This window comes from Oryctolagus cuniculus, chromosome 14, assembly GCF_051225735.1.
Source record: "Oryctolagus cuniculus isolate XC-2025 breed Fujian yellow rabbit chromosome 14, ASM5122573v1, whole genome shotgun sequence".
NCBI classification, from domain to species: Eukaryota; Metazoa; Chordata; class Mammalia; order Lagomorpha; family Leporidae; genus Oryctolagus; species Oryctolagus cuniculus.
This window is the reverse complement of record NC_142880.1, coordinates 81,842,763-81,866,857: the sequence shown is the minus strand read 5'-3', so window position 1 is coordinate 81,866,857 and position 24,095 is coordinate 81,842,763. Positions and strand designations below refer to the sequence as shown.

Sequence of the window (24,095 nt, the reverse complement as noted above, 5' to 3'; positions counted from 1 at the left end):
AAGAACTTCAAACACATTTTCTGAACTTTTCCATTCTCTCCTGGAAAATCCTTTGTTGGATTGATTTCTAGGTTCTTTATAAATGAAAAAATTTTAAATATTTTTGCCAATTTTTTGTTGGTACAGGATGGAAATAAAATTTATTTTTTCTATTTTGATGCTGGATCAAATCAGCCTGAAAACTTCTCTTATTAACCCCAATACCAAGTGTATTCAGAAGCTGTTTGATATGGGGCCGGTGCTATGGTGCAGTAGGTTAAAGCCCTGGCCTGCAGTGCCAGCATCCTAGCTGCTCCACTCTTGATCTAATTCCCTGCCAGTGCACCGGGGAAAGCAGCAGGAGATGGTCCAAGTCCTTGGGCCCCGGCACCCACATGGGAGACCTAGAACAAGCTCCTGGCTCCTGCTTTGAATCAGCTCGGATCCAGCTGTTGCAGTCATCTGGGGAGTGAACCAGCAAATGGAAGACCTCTCTCTCTCTCTGCCTCTACCTCTCTCTGTAACTCTGTCCTTCAAATAAATAAAATTCATCTTAAAAAAAGAAGCTGTTTGGTGTTTTCTTGTGGAGGCCATAGTCTCAATAATTACTACCAATCATGTTTATTGTTTTTCAAAGTTTTTTTTTCTTTTTAATGTCTTGCTGTGTTGGCTAGTAAGTCCACTAATGAAAAAAATTGAAAAAGACACATCAAAAAATATGGAATGACCTCCCAAGTTCATGGATTGGAAGAATTAATATCATCAAAATGTCAATGCTACTTAAAGCAAGTTACATATTTAATACAATCTCCATCAAAATACCAATGACATCATCCACAGAATTAGAAAAATTATCTTAAAATACATATTGAAACACAAAAGACCCTGAATATACAGAAAAATTTGAAACAATAAAAACAAAGGTGACATTACAATGTCAGATTCCAAGACATAGTACAGGGTTACTATAACCAAGATAGCATGGTGCTGGCATAAAAACAGACATGCAGACAAACAGAAGAGAGTAGAAACCCCAGAAATAAATTCATGAATCTATAACCAACTTATCTTTGACAAAGTTGCTAAAAAATTCCCTTTTAAATAAACGATAAATGATGTTGGGAAAATTGAATTTCCACATCCAGAAGTCTGTAACAAGACATCTACCTCACACCCTACCTATTGATGCAAAATGGATCAAAGATCTAAATATAAGACATGAAACTACTAGAGGAAAACATAAGGGAAATACTCCAAGACATTGTTATAAGCAAAGATATTTTGAAGACCCAAAAAGTACAGGCAATAAAAGCAAAAACAGACAAATAGGATTATACAAAGTAAGAAGCTTCTGCACAGCAAAGGAAACACTAAACAGAGCGAAGAAATAACTGATAGAATGGGACAAAGTACTTGAAAACTCTGCCTCTCATAAAGGATTAATATCCAGAACACATAAGGAACTCACCAAATTCAAGAACAACAATCTATTCAAGAAATGGGAAGATGGAGTAGGCATTTGGCACAGTGACTTAAGTCACAGCCTGGGATATGCACATCCCATGTCAGAATGTGTGGCTATGTTGTTTCTGATCCAGCTTCTGGAAGAAGTGCATCCTGGGAGGTGGAAGATGATGGCTCAAGTTGGAAGACTGGGATGGAGTTTCTGGGCTCCTGACTTTGTCCTGGTCCAGCCCGGGCTATTGCGGGCTCTGAGGGAGTAAAGCAGCAGATGAAAGAATTCTCTTGTTTGTCTCTTTCTCTGCATTTCTAATGAAATGAAAATAGATAAACAAAAATTAGAAGTCAATTTAATTAAAAGCAAGGATCTGAATAGACATTATTCAAAAGAAATATATATTGCCTACAGACACAGAAAAAATGCCCAGCATCACTAGCAATCAGGGGAATACAAATAAAAGTCACCATGAGGCATCATCTCATTCCAGTAGGAATGGCTATAAAAAAGTAAAAAACAGACAAATGCTGGCAAAGACGTGAGAAAGGGAACCCTAATACACTCTTGGTGGGGATGCACATTGGTACAGTCACCATGGAAACCAGCACAGACTCTTCCAAAAGCTAGAAATAGGGGCTGCTGCTGGTGCATCATGTTCACTCACTGCCTGAGGTGCTGGTGTTCCATATGGGTGGTATTTTGAGTCCCGGCTGCTCTACTTCTGATTCAACTCCCTGTTGATGTCCTGGAAAAGCACTGGGTCAAAACTCAAGTCCTTGGGCCCCTGCACCAGTGTGAGAGACCTGAATGAGGCTCCTGGCTCCTGGCTTCAGCCTGGTCCATTCCAGCAGATGCAGTATTTGGAGAGTGAATCAGTAGATAGAAGATTCTCTCTCTCTTCTCTCTCTCTCTCTTTCTCTCTTTCTCTTTCTCTCTCTCTCCCTCTGTGTGTGTGTGTGTCTCCTTCTCTGTAACTCTGCATTTCAAATAAGTAAATAAACCTTTTTTAAAAAAACTAAAAATAGATTGACCATATAACTTAGCTATCCCACTTCTGGTAACATATCCCAATGAAATGAAGTCAGCATATGACAGAGATCCCTGCACTAACTGCAGTCTAATTCACGGTAGCAAAGATTTGAAATCAACCTAGATAAAGAAAATGGTATATATACACAGTGGAATATTACTCAGCCATTAGAGAAGAATAAAATACTTCCATCTGTAACAAAATAGATGTAATTGGAGATCATTATGCTAAGTGAAACAACCCAGACACATAAGGACAAATTCTACATTTTCTCTCACATGGAAGCTTACATTTCTCCTTCTCTCTCTCTCTCTCTCTCTCTCTCTCTCTCTCTCCTTCTGTATGTGTGTGTCTGTGATATTATTTGAAATTAAGATATTTATAAATATTGCCTTCATTGAGTTATACCCCTTATATAATAATATAATCTTATTTACTCATTTCATGATATTTGCTATGATAGCCACATTATGTGATATCGATATATCCAATCTTGCTTTAAAAATAGTATTATATGTATATATAATGTTTACATATGAAATGAGTACAACATTAAGTCATTGAAATCTTACAATTTTCTGTACTATTTGAGATATTTTAAAACAAAAGACAAACAATGTTTAATACAGAGGTAACTTATTATCCTGGGACTGACTTTAAAGGGATGCCTCTAATATTTCATCATTCATACACAAGTTTACTCGAGTTCTTTGGTAGGTAAATCCATCAAGTAAAGGCAGTTTATAAGAGTTGGTCCATAGCCGGCGCCGTGGCTCACTAGGCTAATCCTCCGCCTAGCAGCGCCGGCACACCGGGTTCTAGTCCTGGTTGGGGCGCCGGATTCTGTCCCGGTTGCCCCTCTTCGGCCCAGGTGCTTGGGCCCTGCACCCCATGGGAGACCAGGAAAAGCACCTGGCTCCTGGCTCCTGCCATCGGATCAGCGCTGTGCGCCGGCCGCAGCGCGCCGGCCGCGGCGGCCATTGGAGGGTGAACCAACGGCAAAAGGAAGACCTTTCTCTCTGTCTCTCTCTCTCTCACTGTCCACTCTGCCTGTCAAAAAAAGAGTTGGTCCAGGGGCTGGAGCTGTGGCTAGTGGGTAAAGCCACTGCCTGTAGTGTTGGCATCCCATATAGGCACCAGTTTCAGTCCTGGCTGCTCCACTTCTGATCCAGCTCTCTGCTATGTCCTGGGAAAGCAGTAGAAGACAGTCCAAGTTCTTGGGCCCCTGCACCCATGTGGGAGACCCGGAAGAAGCTCTTAGCTGCTGGCTTCAGATCGACACAGCTCCCAGCCATTGTGGCCACCTGGTGAGTGAACCAGCAGATGGAATCTCTCTCTCTCTCTCTCTCTCTGCCTCTCCTTCTCTCTCTGTGTAACTCTGACTTTCAAATAAATAAATCTTAAAAAAAAGAGTTGGTCCAGAGTTCTTATTATGATTAAATGTTGATATTTTCAAAAGCCCTTTCCATATCTCCTGAGAAGATCATGTGGTCTTTTATAATAATTGGTTAATGGGAGGATCATATTTATGGATTTTTTAGATTTATTTATTTGCTTGAAAGTCAGAGTTGCACACAGAGAGAAGGAGAGGGAGAGGGAAAAGGATGGGGAAAGGAAGAGAGAGAGAGAGGTTTTCCATCTGCTGGTTTACCCCCCAGTTGGCCACAATGGCCAGAGCAGTGCTGATCCGAAGCCAGGAGCCAGGAGCAGGTTTCCCACGTGGATGAAGGATCCCAAGGTCTTGGGCCATCCTCTACTGCTTTCCCAGGCCACAGCAGAGAGCTGGATCAGAAGAGGAGCAGCTGAGACTAGAACCGGCGCCCATATGGGATGCTGGCACTGCAGGCGGTAGCTTTACCCATTAAGCAATAGCACCAGTCCCTGTGGATCTTTTAAATATTAAATTACTCATCCAAACCTTTGATAGTTCCTACTTGGTCATGATATAATATATTTTTATGTGACTAGAGTCTTTTGATATTTACGATATAAGGAAATAGGGTTTATCATACCCATTTTATAGACAGGTAACTGAGACTTAGAGAATGATGAAATATACATAAGGTTTGTACTTAGCAGATGGTAGAACAGGGATTCAAACTCTGGTCCATCTGATTCTAAACATGTATTTTTCTAACAGCTGTTTTCATGGGCAGAAGTCAGATTGTCTCCGCACATTTCAAATTCCCTGTGCCCATGCCTGAATTTATGTCAAATGAATACTGAGGGGATTGTTCAAGATAACATGAATTCTTTAATTCTGTGAGGTAAAAAATAATAATACTTTTCTATCAAATTAGTTCATCTTAGGTTATTGCTCACAAAACACTGTTAGCGGTTAACAGAAGAAAGAGTCTATAAAAGTGGACCTAGTTGATAATCCTAGTGATTCTTTATTTAAATTTTTCATCACATTGGAGTGAATATAAGAAAGATTTTCAGGAGACAGAAAATAACAAAAAGAGAAGGAAGTCTCTTAAAATGCATGGTGTTTCCTTAGGACAATGTTCTCTTTTTTGTTTGTTTGTTTAAAGATTTATTTATTTATTTGAAAGGTAGAATTAGAGAGGCAGAGAGAGAGAGAGAGAGAGAGAGGTCTTCCATCTACTGGTTCACTCCCCAGATGGCTGCAACAGCTAGAGCCAGGAGCCAGGAGCCAGGAGCTTCTTCTGGGTCTCCCATGTGGGTGCAGGGGCCCAAGTACTTGGGCCATCTTCTACTGCTTTTTCAGGCCATAGCAGATAGCTGGATTGGAAGTGGAGCAACTGGGACTCAAATAGGCACCCATATGAACTGTGTCGATTGGAAGCCAGGAGCCAGGAGCTTCTTCCCGGTCTCTCATGTGGGTACGGGGACCCAAGCACTTGGGCCATCTTCCACTGCTTTCCCAGGCCATAGCAGAGAGCTGGATTGGAAATGGAGCAGCTGGAACTCACCATATGGGATGCCGGCACTGCAGGCGGCGGCTTTAGCTGCTATGCCACAGCTCTGGCCCCGGGACAATGTTCTTACTAGATTGCTCATAGAACCACGGAGAAGCCAAAGCCATCTACATTCATCTTGGTTAGAGCATCATTATTTCTTCAGTTAAAAGAAAAGAGTGGTAACCCCAAGCACAGTGGTGCAGAGAGATTGGAAATCAGCCTCTCCAAACAGAGAAAAGCAGCAGTAAAAAACAAACAAACAAACAAACAAAAAAAAACCAAAACCAACAAACAAAAAACAACCACGGGTCCCCATGGTTGTAGAGGAGAAATCTCCCCATCCCTTATGACCCTTGAATGGGCATCTGGGATATAAACCTGTGAATAGAAGCAGGGTAGCACTCTCATTCTTGTGCTATGCTACATGGCAGAAGGGAGTTACAGATGTAATTAACATCCTTAATTAGTTGACTTGGAATTAAGGGCCGAAGACGTTCTACGTGAAACTTTTTCCAAAATAGGATGAGTCAACGTTTGTAGCCAAAATAGTATTTCACTGCTAACAGAAAAACAGGCAGAAAAAACTACCCTGTCACCTCTTCTGGGAAAAGCAAAAATAAAGTTGTATTTCATCCTTAATTTTCCACCTTGTGGGCAAAAATAAAAGGAAAATTCCTTCTGGGCAATACTGCACATATTATAGAATAATGAACCATCTTGGGCAGTTGAGCAAGAGGCAGGACAACAAATGTTCACTCCAAAAAAGAGGACTATCGTACTGCTGCTTCCAGAAGTGAACCCTGAAAAGAACTCAGAAGGGATCCACAATGAGCTACGTCATCATAGGCCATCTACGAAGGCCACACGTGCCGTTTCAGAAGAGACAGCTTGGGAATCAGCTGCAAAAGTTGAGCACGTGGAAGGCTGACCTGGTTCACACATGGCTCCCTTGCTGCCTCCTGGCCCTCTGCATCTGTATCCCCAGACCCAGTCATTTCAGCACAGCATGTCTCTCTTTTAAGGGTTTATTCATTGACCAATCCAGTAACTGAAAAACCAGATATTAAGATGGTCCCGAATACCACCACATTAATCAGCTTTCAAGAGTGGCTTCTGACTGCACAGATGTAGCCATTCTGTGTCTCTGGGTTGGGGTAATTCTGAGATGACCTCCAAGACCGCTGCCCTGGCATTGACATCCTATGTAACCCCCTCCCCTGAAATGTGAGAGAAGCCTGTGAATAGAACAGGGTACCACTCCCATACTTGGCTGTGCTATATGGCAGAAGGGAATTACAGATGTAACTAAGATCTCTGATTAGTTGACTTTGAATTAATCAAAAGAAATGGGTGCCATTTGGCTTAACAGTTAAGATAGCCACATCCCATTATCGGAGTGCCTGGGTTCGAGTCTCAGATCCAGCTCCTAACTCTAGCTTCCTGCTAAAGTAGACTTAGACCTGGATTGAGTTCCTGGCTCCTTGCTTTAGCTTTGTGGGCATCTGGGGAGTAAGCCAGCAGAAGGGAGCTGTCTGTTAAATTGTGGGCCAGTCTGACCTAATTAAAAGAGTGCCTTTGAGTGGTCAGAGAGATTCAAGATGAGGGTGGCCAGCAGCCAATAAGAGGCATGGAACTTCCCTGCAATAGCCACAGGGAAGCTGGCCTGCCAACAACCAGTGAGGGGCTGGTGCTGTGGCACAGGGGGTAAAGCTGCCGCCTGCAGTGCCGGCATCTTATATGGGTGCTGGTTTGTGTCCGACTGCTTCACTTCTGATCCAGCTCTCTGCTATGACCTGGGAAAGCAGTGAAAGATGACCTACGTCCTTGGCCCCTGCACCCGCATGGGAGACCTGGGAAAAACTCCTGGCTCCTGGCTTCAGATCGTTGCAGCTGCAGCTATTGAAGCCATTTGGAGAGTGAACCAGCAGAGGGAAGACCTCTCTCTCTGCCTCTGCCTCTGCCTCTCTGTAACTCTGTCTTTCAAATAAATAAATAAATAAATCTTAAAAAACCCTCTCCTGCATATATATATATACACATATTTATATATGTATATTTATATATATTTATATATGTGTGTATATATTATATTACATTTATATATTTTAATGTAATATATATTATATTTATACCCTTATATACATTATATTACATTTATACACACTCACACACACACACACACACACACATATATATATATAGAGAGAGAGAGAGAGAGAGAGAGAGAGAGAGGAACCTAAACCTCAAATGAGATTGCAGCCCTGGCTGATCCCTTGATTTCAACCTGGGGAGACTCTGTGCATAGCACTAAGCTAAATGGTAATGTTATGAGAAAATGGAGACGGAGAAATTACTGTTACCTGGGTTCTTTGTTTCACATGGAAGAACAATTTCCAAGCAGAGGGCAGAGAGATTTAAAAGTATTTATTAGAGTCAAAGACCTCCAGCCAGAGCAGCATGGAAGGGGGCTTCCAAGAGAGGAAAGAAACCCAAAAGGCCTCATAGCATTGGGGTTTTTAAGTACAATCTTGGGGACCAAACTGTCAATCAACAAGATGGAGATAAACTCAACAGAAGGGGGGCTGGTTCTGTGGTGCAGCAGGTAAAGCCGCCGCCTGCAGTGCTGGCATCCCATATTGCACTGGTTTGAGACCTGGTCGCTCCATGTTCGATCCAGCTCTCTGCTATGGTCTGGGAAAGAAGTAGATGCCCCAAGTCCTTGGGCCCCTGCACCCGCATGGGAGACCCGGAAGAAGCTCCTGGATTTGGATTGGTGCAGCTCCAGCTGTTGCGGCCAGCAGATGGAAGTCCTCTCTCTTTCTCTCTCTCTCTCTCTCTCTCTCTCTCTCTGCCTCTCTTTCTCTAACTCTGACTTTCAAATAAATGAATAAATCTTAAAAATAAAAAAAGATCAACAAAAGACTTGATTTGCAATTCTCCATCCTGTCTCTCTGGCTTATGATAAAAAAAAAAAATCCAGAAGTGGGGGGAGAAATCACCACTCCCTTGCTATTCCCATGGTAAGTTTGCAAATTTGGAGATTCCTAAGGAAGCAAGACACTTTGATCTGCTAAAGATAATCTTTTGGGGGAGCAGGCACCTCTCCCTGACTACCTATTACCCATTTGACTCCTCACAGTAACCCAGACTCCTATTCCATGGAAACTGTTAGATAATAATGCCTTTTCTTTGAAGCCACTGAATTCATGGCACTTTTAAAGTAGCAATAGAAAACTAGTAAATGTATCTTTGAGTCATAACGTTTGATGAAAATAGCTATAATTTGAGGTTCCGAGGTGCAGTGAGGATTTATTAGCAATGTGGGAGTAGAAGATACCAAGCTTCTTTGTAAGTTACAGAAAGTATCTTTACTGCCTCACTTGGGGGCATCTGGTGGTCACTTATGCTGTTCAAATATTTCCAGCCGTCCCCCACTCCAGACCAAGACTGCCCCGGACTGTCTGTCCCCCTCAGCGTAGCCCTTGCTGGATAGAACGTGTGCATCGTGTGGTCAAATGAGATGGCAGCAGAGGTGATGTGCGTTACTCTGGCTCAGGGCACTGGCCAATGCAAGGCTTTGCAGAGCACTCCACTCTGCAGCGCACACAGTGAAGTTCCTGGTGGCCTGAGCCCTAGAGTGGAGATGGGCGGATCCCACCCTCTAACCCACGATGGATCTGCAGTACGGGTTACTTTAACACATCGCACTTCTGTTGCTGGTTTTTACTGCAGCATAACCCAGCCCACGCTGACTTGAATGGGGAATTACTGGACTACCTAGCCTCAAAGGCAGCCTGAGACACAGAAGGGGAAAGACAAGAAGATAAGACATGCAACACCTGTCGTGTTCTCCTCTGCCTCGGTTATCCCCAGTCCTCACCACAGAAAGCAAGAAAACAAAACCCTCTAGCGTGAGGAGACAGCCATCACTTATCCGGGTTGGAAAGATGGAAGCCACTACGGTCAGAGAAGGTCACAGCCAGCAGAGCAGTTGGTCTTCACTCCCCACGGAAGAGTGGAGGAAGCTCTTCCTGGATGACCCTTCTCAGGACAAATGCCATCACCCATCTTCCGGGTGTCCATGTCCCCTTCATTGCAAGAGTCGAGAGGGCAGAGTCTTCATGTCCTGCTGAGCAAGATTGCCGAAGGTAATTTAGAGGGAGTGTGTCTACCCAGCGGACATGAACCACACACACACACAAATGGGGGGAATGTGCCGGCACAGGAGAGGCAAGAGAAGAGCAGCAGAGCCCCAGTTTTCAAGGGGTGAAAAGTGGCATCAGGTTGACAGAAGATGTGAGCTAAATGATCCGTTCGAGTAGCTCTAAGTGCCTTTTGAAAAAGTAGTTTTGAAAGGTTGAGTGGCAAACACGAAACTTAGATCTCAAAGACAGAGGTTCTGGGGAAACAGTCTTTGGGAAATTAACAAGAAAGCTCATTCTAGCAGGTTTGGATTTTGAAGATAAAAATACCACTGGCTCTGTGAATTGAGGGACTCTTACAGCAGATATGCATACATTAAGCTAACCCTATGAATATCTTTCAAAGTGTTATTCTGTTCAGACTACATCAATAATGTAGGGCCAAGGAAATGGACTGAGGAGTGACAGAGTTCCTCTGACTCTCACACCCAGAACCTCTGGACCAATTATAGCAGAACTAACTGGCTCCTACATGTGACCAAAGAGATACATCACCAACAACAAGAGCTGAGCACTACTGCTGGTGGTACATTTTTCAATTTGAATATAGTATCTGTGCCTACAGGGCAAGAGGAAATGGGATACAAAGCAATCACTTGGCAAGTCAGGCCACAAGCTTGTATTTACAATGAAAACATAAAGTAATTGTGACAAAATAGGTTGTTAAATTGAAACGCCTAAGGTAATTGTTTCAATTCCCTCACCCTACTTTTTTTTTTTTTTCTATAGACCTGTAGCCACAGCCTTTGGGAATGATAAGAATATTGTGGGTGCCTGAATGTTGTCCCACGGGGACCCACTCCTGGTGATAGTCCAAAAGTTACCCCAATCAAAAACATTCATCTGCTGGTCACATGCTCTTGCCATTCCAGTGCCAGGTGACATGACCAGCACATGGCTAACAGAGGCAGGTGGTGACTATGTTTCAGGCTGTGTGATTTTTCTGGAGCTGTGTGATGACAGCATCTGAATGATGAGAACAAAGTACAGCATTCTTTAAAGGAATGCCGTTCTGCTCTCACAGTCAGGATTCTAACAGAGGGGGGTAGCAATTTAGGGTGCATTTAAATGCAACCAACTACATCAGATATAACAAATTAATGAGGTTGTCATCAAAGAGATACTAAAGTGAGCACGTGATGGCTTTTCATGCTCCACTCTGAACCGTAAAGTGCTGGTGCAAAAGAGCTAATTTGGGTCTTTTGAAAGAATAACTCCCTTTGCTAATCCACCTCCAGTATTGCAGCTTTTCTTCCAAATGGCAATGCTGATGGTTTATTAGTTAATCAATAAGACATGATACAGAGCCTGGTTATCATCAACTAATCACACCCTGGAGCATTCTGAGGCATGAGCCACTTGCCTCTAATCAGATTGGGTTGAGATTACCTTTGGATAACCACACTCCTGGGAATGGTCTCATTTCTATTATAAGTGCATTTTATAATAGGGAAAAATGTACATTTCTGCAGGGGGAAAATGCAGTTGGCAGTGTATACCTAGCAATCATTTCCGTCGAGCCGAGAAACAGTCCTCTCTTTGAGCAAAGTCAAACTATGCTTCGTCTATTCATACAACGTCAGAGAAAAGAGGCACCTTGCATGCAGTGTGGGTAATGCAATACAATGGAAACTGTATTTTACGTTGGCATTGCAAGCTTCAAATTATATGCAAACATTCAAAGAGGGCATTTGAAACTTGGCATGCATGTTTATAAATGGCACATTTTGAATCTGGAGTGGGTTTAGGTGTCTAGGTTACAATAACAGATGATGCCTCATGTAAAAAAGGAACAAAGCTTTTCTTTTAACTTCCCACAGAGAAAGATGTTCACTTCTGCTTCAATTATAATCCTAGGCATACTGGAGATTCAGTTAGGAGCAGTTTCCATCCATTCCTCCTGATCCTGACCTGCCAAAATTTCTAATCAAATTATATATATTGGAGAGTTAAAGACAGAAAATCCTTGGGAGCCATGAAATACACTTTACAACAATGTGTATAGCCCTTATCCTATTGGTTTAGAATGATGGAAAAATCTATTTAAAATGTTAGATGAACACACTGCAGGCTGTGGAGATGATTATAAATTCTTAGAGCTGTAGGTTTCAATCCTATTTTTCTACATGTAGTATTTATATCCATGAATTTTTAACACAGGATACATGAGAAAGCAAAAAAAAGAAAGGAAGAGATGGCAAAATACGTAGTGTTTGTAACTAATAATGAAAGTGAGAGACAAGAAAACTGAACGGTATTATTGCCATTTGATAGATCTTTGTGTTAGTCTTATTAGCTATTTGAGGATAGTTCAAAACAATTCGTGAAAAAATGGAATTGAAAGCTAAGTTTATTTTGGTGTAAAAAGACTTTGAAACCCATACATCTTTTTTTTTTTTTTGACAGGCAGAGTGGACAGTGAGAGAGAGAGACAGAGAGAAAGGTCTTCCTTTGCCGTTGGTTCACCCTCCAATGGCCGCCACAGCTGGCGCGCTGCGGCCGGCGCACCGTGCTGATCCAATGGCAGGAGCCAGGTGCTTCTCCTGATCTCCCATGGGGTGCAGGGCCCAAGCACTTGGGCCATCCTCCACTGCACTCCCTGGCCACAGCAGAGAGCTGGCCTGGAAGAGGGGCAACTGGAACAGAATCCGGCGCCCCAACCGGGACTAGAACCCGGTGTGCTGGGGCTGCTAGGTGGAGGATTAGCCTAGTGAGCCGCGGCGCCGGCCTCACATCATTTTTTTACAGTTTGCATTTTTCCATGAATTTGCTGAAGGCTGCTCATTTAGCAATCATAATAAAATTAACTAATTTCAGGTTGATTTTTGAATGAAAGGAGAGAAGTTAGGAGAGATTAAAGAGAAATGGCCTCATTTATGGATTTGTTACACTAGAATTAAATTTGACTTCTATATGGCACCACTGCCTTTGATTAATGTTGCCCCTTTTCAGTGCTGGTTATTTCAAGAGCCTCAGAATGTCTGTCTTGGGTCCAACAATTGCTTAATCCTTCCTACTATTTCATTTGCTCAGAATTCTACTTGATTTCTGCAAAACAGTGAGGGCAGCTGGGCTCCTCGCTGGAAAGAAATGAGGCCTGGCCAGAAAAAAGCCAAGCAAGGGGTTGAGCTCATCCTTACACATTCAGCTCACAGAACTAGACGGCAAGCCCGTTTTTAATTGTTCATGGAGGAGAAAGGCTCCCTCCCTCAGATTTCCCCCTTCTTGGGAGGCTGCTTGTGTTTTCTGCTAAAAGTCTCACGTTGCCTTGCCCAGCAGAGCCGAGATGGCCCAGCTGCGAGCTGTGGGGCCACCTCACGCTTTGCACGATGAAAGTCAGCGAGGTCTGGGTAGGTGCAGCCAGAATGGCAAGGGCCTGGGCAAGCTCTTCCTCTTTAGAAGCAGTGAGAGCCTGGCAGGGTTGGGCTGATGTGGCAGTTCCCAGGGACCCCCTGTCCCTGCCCCTTTACTTCCCTACGACCAGCAACCCGGCGTCTCCACCAGCCAACAGCTGTCTCAAAGGTCGTTGTGTGGCCAAAGGAGTGAGTTTTGCAGCATTTCCTTTGAGTGCTGCTGCATTCAGCTCCACTAATCACACTGCTCTTAAAACTCCTTCCTTCCTGGGGAGCAGTTCCTTACCGGTTTTCCTCCCATACTCTGGTGATCTCTCCCTACTTTTTTAGGTTCCCTTTCTTCACTAAATACTAACCGTTGTCCCCAAACCAAGAGTGTCTTTGGACCTTTGCTGTCCTCTTTGGGTAAAATACCATGTTCTACAGCAGCAGCTGTGTCCAGCCCACGAGTCTAACCTTGACTCTCGCCCTGTTACTGGTTTACCAGCTTCCACCAGCACTCACAGTCAACAAAGACTAAGCTGACTCACTGTGGTAGGCAGAACACTAAAAGGCTCCCTGGGGCTGCCTCCCCTGGTATCCATCCCTTCAGTGGGAGCAGAACCTGGGACTTAGTTTTGATCAACAGACTATAATGGTGAGGGATTTAGAAGATGTTGTCAAGGGCCCTAATCAGTGAATTTGGAGGGTGGCCCTGATGGAATCAGATGAGCCCTTTAAGCCTGGGAACAGGCCTTCCTTGAAGGAAGATACTCAGAGTAAGAAAGACAGTCTTGCTGATCTTGAAGAGGCACACGACAATGGGGTGCTCAGCTCATGGACAGGGCTGCCTCTAGGAACCGAGGGTTTCAGTTCTACAGCTGCAAGGAACTAAACTCTGTCAACAACCTAAGTGAGCTTCCAGAGGTTCCCAAGCTCCGGATGAGAACATCAGCCCTGGCTGACACCTTCATTGCAGCCCAGGGGACCCTGAGCAGAGGATCCAGCTAGGCTGTGCCTGGACTCCTGACCCACAAAAATCGTGTGTTGTTTCAACCCAATAGGTTATGACACTTTGTTTTATAGCAAGAGAAAACTGACTCAACGGCTTTGTCATTGTTCTCTCAGGCTCAAAGCTTTAAAGTTATCTGCGACTCCTTCCCCTCATCAGATCCCATGACGGGTCTCTTACCCTCAACCAATATCTGCTGAATTCAACTGCATGTCTCCATGCTATTCAAACTCCTCCTCTATTCAGCAAACATCTGCCAGAATCTGTGCCCATCTTTCTCAAAGATGTTTTTCAACGTGAGGGAATCTCCCTCTGAGGACTTTCAACGGCTCTCTGTTACTTCACTGAGAGCAACAGATTATTACTAAGTTTATAGCAAGGGTCACTTGTGCCTTATATAACTCAGGCCCAGAGAGGTTTAAAGACTGGCTGAAGCCACAGAGGCAGCAGAAACAGAATCACATTCCCCATGAGCCAATCCTGAATCAAATCCTCTTTGCAAGATGGCTACTCTTTGATATTATAAAGGGTTTGTTTAAAAATCTTCTAATCAGGAGTATGAAGCTTAAATATCTTATAGACAAATTAGGTAAAGTCCCCAAAGGAAAGCACTTAACCCAATTTTAGCTCTTATCTTAGGGACATTTTGATTAATCTACATGCTTAAAGCTAATCTAAGATCAATATTTCGGTTGACATGTCTGGCCTCATAAGCCTGTGCCTATAAAATGAAGGTCACATTTGCACTGATACCCAAATTACAATAACTCTGAGCCCCCAGCTGCCAGAGGGAAGCCAGCAGTACTGATGCTGTGGTGCTCTGCCCAGCTCCCCTGCACAGGCCACACAGTGACCTACAGGCCACGCAGTAACCATGAAGGCTGGGACCTAGTAAGGCACACGGCCCCTTTTCCCCCGAGAACCGCCTAGGAGCCTCTCCATTAGGGTAGCTTCCAACCCCCACATGGTGGGGGAAGCAAATTTCAGCCAGTGACCGGCTGCCGTCTGGGTATGAAAGACTGCCCTTTGCCTCAAGGTGTGACCAGTTCTGTGCGGGAATCCGTCCTCCAGAACTTGTGGGGTCTGATGGAAGCTCCCCTCCAGGTGAGCCCTCACTCAGCGGTGGCTTTCTCCCTCTCCCCCCATGCCCTTCTCTTGAGAACGGCCCTCAAATCAATCACTTGAACAGGAATTCCCACCTCACGCTCTAGTTCTAAGAAACCTGTCCCAAAACAAAACCTGACTCAGTTTGCCTCCTTTCTGTGAGCCACCCAAAGAGCCACACGCGTGCCTACCAGCCAGTCTGTCATGTCAGCTTCCTGTGGTGTCTGTCCCCATTTCCTCTGCCACTCAGATATCTGCGTGTAGGAATCTGGTTGAATGAACCCCACTGGGGCTTCTGCTGACGGCCCACACTCTGAGAATTTGACATCCATGCCCAGGACACTGGTTTGGGGACATTCTTCAAGCTGCCAGTCTTCAGGATGCGGTGTTTGATCTGACTTCAACGCGGAGCTGGGAATGACCTCATCCTAAACTTTTCGGACACCTGGATACATGGGCCTTGCAACAGACCTGCCTGTGCCCCCAGTTTTAGGAGGTCTGCTTTCTGGACTTCCTTTCTCTAATCCTGAGGGAGTGAGCCTAAATCTAGAGGCAGGTGGTGAAGCTGACACCATCGCTTTAAAATCTTGTAGTCTATGCTCCCAACCAAACCATCTCTCCTATTCCAGTTTAAAAAAAAAAAAAAAAAAAAAAACCAGAAGCCCTGGGCTGCACACAAGCTCATTGGGAGGAAGCGCTATCTACACTTGCTGCTTCTGGCACTCAGTTCAGCTAGCAAGACATTTTTTAAGCTTTGGTTTTTAATTTAAGCCTGTATCAAGGAAACCTTCTTCCTGAAACTATTTTGGATAGAGAACTTCCGTACAGAACAGACACAACCTGCTTTTGAGAAACTCTTATCTCACAGAAGTTACTAAAATGTGCTTAGATGCACACAGAAGAAACTTTAAAGATCCTACAAAGTTTGCCTACTTTTAAGTGAGAAACTTCTAGAATGAAATCCAATTTGTTTTCCATTTCTCTTTTGTACAGATTTAATATTTTATTAAAACTGTTTTTAAGCCTATGACAAAATTTAAAGAACTTTATAGGAAACATATCTATACCTCTTATATAGATTTTACCACCGACATTTTATTATACTTGATTTATCATGTATCTGTGTATCTATGCATCTATCCATACATCAGTGATAGTACTTTAATTCTTTTCTAAAAAGACATTTTATACTTTGATTTGGAAGAAGAAAATATACATATTTGGACATTTCAGTGAAAATAAATTACATTGGATGTTATCTCTTCAACAATAAAATTATTAATAGTTATAATCCATTATGACCTTAAAAAGCTATACTTGACAGAGTGCCTCATAAGGGGATCTTAAGTCCCATCTTAAAAAAAAACACTACTTCTAGGTGAATGTTTTTTAAAAACAGTGGGTAAGGAAGTTATGGATGAATTCACATGCAAAGTTGAGTAGAGTGCCAGGCAAAGTTTTCAGTAATAATGTCTGTTCAGTCATCAAGGTGGGAAGCTTTTTTAGTCCATCAACACCTGTGGCTGTGGTCAGACACTGAACTTCAGTTACAATATTAATGCATTAAATAGAACCATGTACTTTAACACAATGATTTACAAAGATTTCAATCACCTCTCTAACATTTGTATTTATGTGCTCTAATTACCTGAAAAATGCTAAATTGAAAGCAATATGTGGAACTGACACTATGAGAAGCAATGACTTGATCAGCCCTTGTCCTGACTGTCAAGGAACAGCTTACTATTTTATTCTTTTTACTATTTTCTTTTTATACTTAATACCATTTTTGGTTGAACTCTTTAATTAACACAGAATTATTCTTAGGTGTTTAAATCCAACTGAAAATTGATCCCTGTTAAAAATAAGAGTGGGAATAACAGAGGGAGGAGATGTATAGTTCGGCACACACTCCCTCAGACTTACCCCTAAGGGTAAAGCTAAAAACTTGCCTTGGGACTCCAAATCCCATTAAGTTGGCAGGTACCAATGCCATCTTATCAGTTAAAGTGATCAGTTTAAGTTCATAACTGACCATAAAGATAGGATTAAGTGTCAAAGGGATCACATAAATAAGACAAAGTGTCTGCTAATAAAAATAGATAGAATTAAAAAGGAGAGAATGATCCAACATGGGAAGCAGGCCACACAGCAGACTCATAGAATGACAAATGCCCTAAATAGCACTCTGGCCTCAGAAGCAGCCCTTAAGGCATTCAGATCTGGCTAAAAATCCCATGAGAGCATTTCAGGCATGGAAAGCCAAGACACTGTGCCAAAAAATGACCTACAGGAAAGATCTCTGTGAATAAGATCCTGGTGGAAAGAGGGGGCCATCAAAGAAGGGGGTACCTTTCTCTGAAGGGAGGAGAGAACTTCCACTTTGATTATGGCCTTGTCTAAATAATGTCGAAGTTTGTGGGCTCAAGAGGCTTTCATAGCTTCGGTAGCTCATGACAAGAGCCTTGGGTGATCACTGACTTCATAAATAAGAGTGTCAGTTGTTGAATCAACAACAGGAGTCACTGTGTACTTGCTCCCATGTAGGACCTCTGTCCTTAGTGTGTTGTACTATGAGAATAATGATAAAACTAGTCTTCAAACAGTACTTTCTACTTTGTATGTCTGTGTGGGTGCCAACTGTTGTAATCTTTATTTAGTATACAGTTGATCTTCTGTATATAAAGATAATTAAAAATGAATCTTAATGAAGAATGGGGTGGGAGAGGGAGTAGGAGGTGGGATGGTTTGGGGGTAGGAGGCCAGGCATGGGGGAAAGAACTGCTATAATCCAAAAGTTTTACTTATGAAATTTATATTTATTAAATAAAAGCTTTCTATAAAAAAGCAATATATTCCCTTCTGTGATACTATATTTGATAGGGCTCCAAGAAAAGAGACATAAAAGTTTGGGTTAGCAGAAAGCATATAAGACATCTTGTTTCACTCTCATACAAGTAAAATTTGATCATGTTGGTACATACAAAGTAGTTTTATCATTTCAAATAGGATAACCAGATGGTTGAGTCAAAGAGAGACTTGGCTGGTTTATTTACTGCCTAAAATGGCTAGTTTTTTGCAAATGCTATAGGAGGCTGATAGTGGTGATAAATCCCTACATATAAATAGATGAAGTAAGTAGACAGACGAACCCAAAAGTCATACATTACATTCACGACCAAACTTGCTCACAAGGTATCTCTATGGACTCTAAAATTTAAGTGGCCGAGAATCCACTGATAGCCACATCATCTGCCTATCAGCATCTGTGCATGGGGGAAGCTGAGAGAAGCTATAGGCATCTGGCAGATATGAGGATAGGAGATCCCAAAATCACCTACAGGAATTTACTGAAAGTATAACATGTCAATTCAGAGACAGCAACCTCTGAAATTGGCAATATTTTATCTACTCCAAAAGTGAGTGGATACAAAATATACATTAGTATACAGAGGGACTTTAGATTCTATGAATTTTTGAAAGTGATCAGCCAGAGATCCTGGAAGGAGCCAGGTCCCACACCATAGCAAAATGGCTGACAGTGAATTAGACTTAAGAAGGACATAGACGGCCGGCGCCGCGGCTCACTAGGCTAATCCTCCGCCTTGCGGCGCCGGCACACCGGGTTCTAGTCCCGGTCGGGGCGCCGGATTCTGTCCCGGTTGCTCCTCTTCCAGGCCAGCCCTCTGCTGTGGCCAGGGAGTGCAGTGGAGGATGGCCCAGGTGCTTGGGCCCTGCACCCCATGGGAGACCAGGAAAAGCACCTGGCTCCTGGCTCCTGCCATCGGATCAGCGCGGCGCGCCGGCCGCGGCGGCCATTGGAGGGTGAACCAAGGGCAAAGGAAGACCTTTCTCTCTGTCTCTCTCTCACTGTCCACTCTGCCTGTCAAAAAAAAAAAAAAAAAAAAAAAAAAAGAAGGACATAGACAAAAGACCATGGAAAGAGATGTTCTCAATAAAAAAGGGAGAAGGAAACAAAACCAAGGCATTTAAAAACACAAGCTGCCACGTGATGCTAAAACTCTAAGAAAACAACATGGAACTCCAGAAAGCCAGGAAAGGTACATGAACCAAGTCTCCTTCTAAAAGTTACAAGAAACAAATTTTGCGTAATAATAAGCAACACAAAAGCATTTAAGTAAATCCTATACTAAATTATTATTTCAAAGACATAGAGTAAGGAACAGAAAAACACCCCAATGGTCTGTGACAGCATGTCAGAAAGACATGCCTATAAAATAAGTAAACCTTAACCTACCATCTAAAAGTGATCTCAGAAACATTAAGCAAATATCAACAAAGCAGCATAAATCAGAATTTGAGAAATGAAGTAACAGAATTCAAGAAAGAACTAGAAATAAAAGGGAAATAATTTTATAAATGAAAGTAGAACTAGAAGTATGAGAATAAATGCATAGAAAAAGGAGAATTTTTATAATAAACAGAAAAATATAAAAAGTATTTGAGAAACAGAGACAAATCTTGAAAACAGGCAAAGAAGATCCAATATATGGAAAATAGAACTTCTTTTTTTTCCCTGCATTCTAATCCCAGGTTTATTCAACACAATTCTTTCACTCTAAACAACAAAGTACAAACACAAGCGTTATCCAAAATGCTACAAAGTTACAAAACCCAAAACAGGAATTTGATGGTATTGACTGCAAAATAAAAACCAAAAGAGAGAGAGAGAGAGAGAGAGAGAGAGAGAGAGCAACATACACATTGCCAAGGTAACCAGCAAGACCACCATGAATGGCAGGCACCAATGGGGGGTTCTATGATGACCCTGAAGAGCTGGCTCTTGGCTTATTCACCAACTTTGGGGAGTAAGGAGATATGGAGTGGGGGTGTGCATGAGTACATGGAAAGACAGAACCATTTGTGGCCATCCCTAATAGAAGTTCTTCAGGGAGAAAAATAAAATAAGGCAACAACAACAACAAAGATTTTCAAAAGCAAGTATTTGTATCTACATTTTAAACAAAGTGTTCTTTAAATGACAAGAAAATATTTTCTGGGCATCTATTCCAAAAAGCAAAGGAAATTAGATTACAATCAGACATTCTGAAAGCAAACCTTTATGGCAAGAGAAAATGTAGTGCCATATTTAAGACACCCAAGATAAGAAAATATAAGCCAAACACTCACATCCAGAAAAATACATCTTCAAGTACAAAGGTCACAAACAATCATCAATATGTGACAAATCAAGAAATGCCATTCTCAACAGGGCTTCTTCAGGAATTTACTCGAGAATATGCTTTAGACAACAAAAGTAACTCAAATGTATTTACATAAGAACTGATGGTGAGCATTAAGTATATAATTACTTGTAGAATTAAGACTAGGGGCCAGCACTGTGGTGCAGTGGGTTAAGCCTCTGCCTGTGGCACCAGCATCCCATATGGGCACCAGTTCTAGCCCTGGCTGCTCCTCTTCTAACCCAGCTCTCTGCTTATGGCCTGGGAAAGCAGAAGATGGCCCAGGCGCTTGGCCCTGCACCCATGTTGGAGACCTGGAAGAAGCTCCTGGCTCTGGCTTTGGATGGGTGCAGCTCTGGCCATTGCAGTCATTTGGGGAGTGAACCAGTGGAAGACCTTTCTCTCTGCCTCTCCCTCTCCCTGTCTGTAACTCTATCTCTCAAGTAAATAAATAACATATATTTAAAAAAGGACTAAATGGGATTAAAAAGGTATGAAATAGCTACAATGTTTTGACGATGTAGAAATAGTACTTCATAAAAAAAATAGAAAGTACATATGCAAAAAAAAAAAAAAAAAAAAAAAACCCTGATTTCAGTAGCAATGACTGCTAGTGGTAATGTACTATTATATTCTAAGACTGTTCCATGTGCAGTTGGGATACAACAACTTATTACAGGATATTCTAGCTCTATCATCCATTGTGTCTTTGAGAACCAAGATTCCTAGTGTGAAAGAAAGACACAATGGCAGGTGTTTGGTACAGTGATTAAGATACCACCCACACCCCACATTAGAGTGCCTGCGTTTGAGTCCTGGTCCTCTTCCGATTTCAGCTTCCTGCTGTTGTTCACCCTGTGAGGCAGTGGGTGATGGCTCAAGTAGCTGGGTCCCTGCCACCCGTGTGAGAAACCTGGAAAGAGCTCCTGGCTCTGGGCTTCAGACTGGCCCAGTCTTCATTGTTGTGGGGATTTGGGGAGTGAAACAGCAGATAGAAGATCTCTCTCTCTCTCTCTTTATTTCTGCCTTTAAGCAAATAAATAAAAATTGGAAAAAAAGAAATTTTTTTAAAAAAGAAAGGAGATACAGATCCAATGTGGAAGAGGACTAATAAAACCCCTATAGCTACAAATTTGAATTACACATACAAGTATGAATACAAGAAATATTTTACTTTAAATAAATATGAATATATATACATATATATATTTTTTTTCCTAGTTTCCTTGAAAAACTCAGAAACAATGACCAATATCCCAGATGGTGATCTTGAAATATCATTTCCTGCTGAAAGAGACCAGAGCTCCTTGGACAAATGGCTGATCCCTGGTCTGGGGCATGAAGGTGAACCTCAAATATGTTGTCCTAACAAGGAGCAGAGATGGTAGAAGTCACTCGGCACACGTCTAAAGGACTTGGGATACAACCCACAGGGATGCCCACTAACCAAAAATGGGACACTTTAAGCTTCAACAAAGATTTAAACTGTAATAGATTGAAACCCATCAAATGTGTACAAATTCATGTTTATAATGATAATTTAAAGAACCAATTCATAATTGAAGCATTTATCTTACCTTTGCTATGTGGACTGCATAACAGTTCACTACAGAAGCAAAGACTAACTCCTAAATTTGAATTTCAACACTGGCTGGATGATGAGGCATCCAGAGGACTGTGGACAGAGAAGGGGAGGAAGCAGGGACCCTGCTGCGGAGCTACAGGGCATGAGTTTAGAGACACATGCTTCCACCTTTACCTCACAGGCACATTTTGTAAGACTCTTCAAGGTTCCAGTCACCTGCAACTCGGCCAGTTTCATAACACAACCTTGTGTCAGCTTTTCCTCCTCTTTGAGCTCTCATTTTAGTGTCCCATAACTGTTCCTCAAATACACCTACTGCACGCAAGTCTTTGTCTCGGGCCCTGAATTCCAAGGACCCAGAGAGAAGACTCAGCTGTGTTGGATGCTGTCAAGAAGTCAAGGCCCACAGCACATGGCTCGCAAGGATCCCCAGGAAACCTTAAGAGGAGCAGTTTCAAGACAGCACTGGGGCAGAATCTGCTCAGAGGAGCTGGAGACGGCACATGAGATGCTCTCCAAAGGATCCAAACCCTGAGGACCTGGGGCCTCTCGGCTACTCTCTCCTTTGGGAAATAGATCACCAGTGACTGGGGAGAAAAGAAATCAGCCAATAAGTAGAATGTGTGTAGGGTCAAGGAAAGTTTGTTTTATTTGTTTAAAGCAGAGATGGTGAAACTCATGCAAGAGAGACAGGGAAAATAAGACTCGGGGGATGAGGATCTTGGGTTGAGTGCAGGGTCAGCCTCTGGCACTAACAGAGACCCTGCATTCGTAGAAGTGGAGGAAGGCAGAATACGGGTAGACGTGGAATGTAGCTGGGTTTGCTGGTTTAGATGATGAGAAAACGATGGAACTCACGTCTCTGGTTGCTCTCTAGTTTTTCAGTGACATCTAATCAGGTCAAAAGCTGAGGGAGGGAGGGGGTGTAGCACACTTGAGAAAAGAAGAGGAGTGAAGTGATTCTGGAAACTAAGAACACAAATATATTAGGCAACTGACTGCTGAGCTGTACTGAGAACCTATTTATTTATATCACTGGGAAGGCTGCTAACTAATTTCTATCCCATTTTGGGGGCATGTGATTTTCACAGCCAAGTACTGTTTATTTCTCAAAACTTGGAGGGACCAACATGATAAGGTTGGAAAGATTAGGGTGAAGAAGATGGCAGGTAGCCTCCCGGATCAAAAGCAAGCTGTGAGTGAGGGCCAGCCGGGGGAAGGCTGCTCAGAGGAGCGTGGTCCAAGGGGGAGTATTTAACTAGGCTTACAGGATTGGCTCGAGGTTGCCACTTGACTTCAAAACACCCCTACTGCAAATGCACAGATGATTTTCAGAAACAGCGCCCTTTGGAATACATATTTCCCTCAAACAATGCGTTAAACAGAACGGTACTCTTCCCTACTGGCAGCTCAGAAAACTGAAAGTTGTATAAGTTTATTGCAGTGGTCGAGGTGAAACTTATTAAATCATGGTAGGCTTCCCAAACCTTGAAACTAAACAGGAAAGCTTCTAAGGACCACATTGAGCAGTGACATCATTGTTTCCCTAGTTACCCAATGTGGAGGCAGAAATGAATAAGCTAGATATAAATGCAATATCTAATGGGGTGGGAGTGTTATAACTTTTTATGGCCATGAGATCTGTAATCCCTGTAACTCAAAATGCAGTCACTAAAAATATGTCACCAAAAAATGTTATGGGGCCTGTTAGCTTACTGCTTCTGGCTATGGCGAAATGTGCTTCTATAATTGTTTACTTTAGTGTGAGCCCAGTGCAGCTGGTTCCTGGGCTGATCTCTAAAATCCTGAATTCGGGTCTTGTGGACATGTCAACACAAAACCATACACATATTTTGTATATTACAAAGAGCTACAAGATAACAAGTATCTAGTAAACATCCCAAGATTTAAAAATATGTATTTCTTTATTTATATAATGCACATGGCTCATTCCATTTGATTAAATGACAGCAACACATGAACTCTGAAAAGTTGAAACAATCCTGTGTCTACCTTGATATGAAACCCAACTTCATGTTTCCTTTGTGTTCTTGCCATATGTAACCACTAAGTTCTCCTTTTTCTTTTAAGGTGACTGTTTTTGACAGTTACCTTGATTACTTTTTGGAGCAACCTTAATCAGTAAGCTAGAATAATTGTTCTCATTTCAGAGTTGGCAAAACTAAAGTATGTAAAGTTTGAATGTTCTATGCAAACTCAGGTTTTGTTATTGTTGTAAATACTGCTGTTTCAGATTGGATGTA

The 24,095-nt window shown here is 42.5% G+C and overlaps 1 protein-coding gene across 10 annotated transcripts in view; it reads right to left on the bottom strand.

Annotated features, from left to right (window-relative positions):
• NDUFAF2 (NADH:ubiquinone oxidoreductase complex assembly factor 2) overlaps positions 1-24,095 on the bottom strand; it is a 323,300-nt gene that overhangs the window by 50,700 nt on the left and 248,505 nt on the right. For 3 of the 10 annotated variants that reach the window (XR_016220787.1, XM_051853757.3, XM_089313214.1), the window contains one exon: positions 750-1,749. The exons of 4 other annotated variants lie outside the window; for them this stretch is intronic. Coding sequence is in view for 2 of the 6 variants with exons in the window: in XM_051853757.3 (XP_051709717.1) it covers positions 1,558-1,749 (192 nt within the window). In the remaining 4 variants the exon portion in view is untranslated. Of the gene's footprint in view, positions 1-749; positions 1,750-24,095 lie in introns of those variants that run through there. 3 more of the 10 variants (XR_016220784.1, XM_089313213.1, XM_089313217.1) reach the window with 3 other exon arrangements.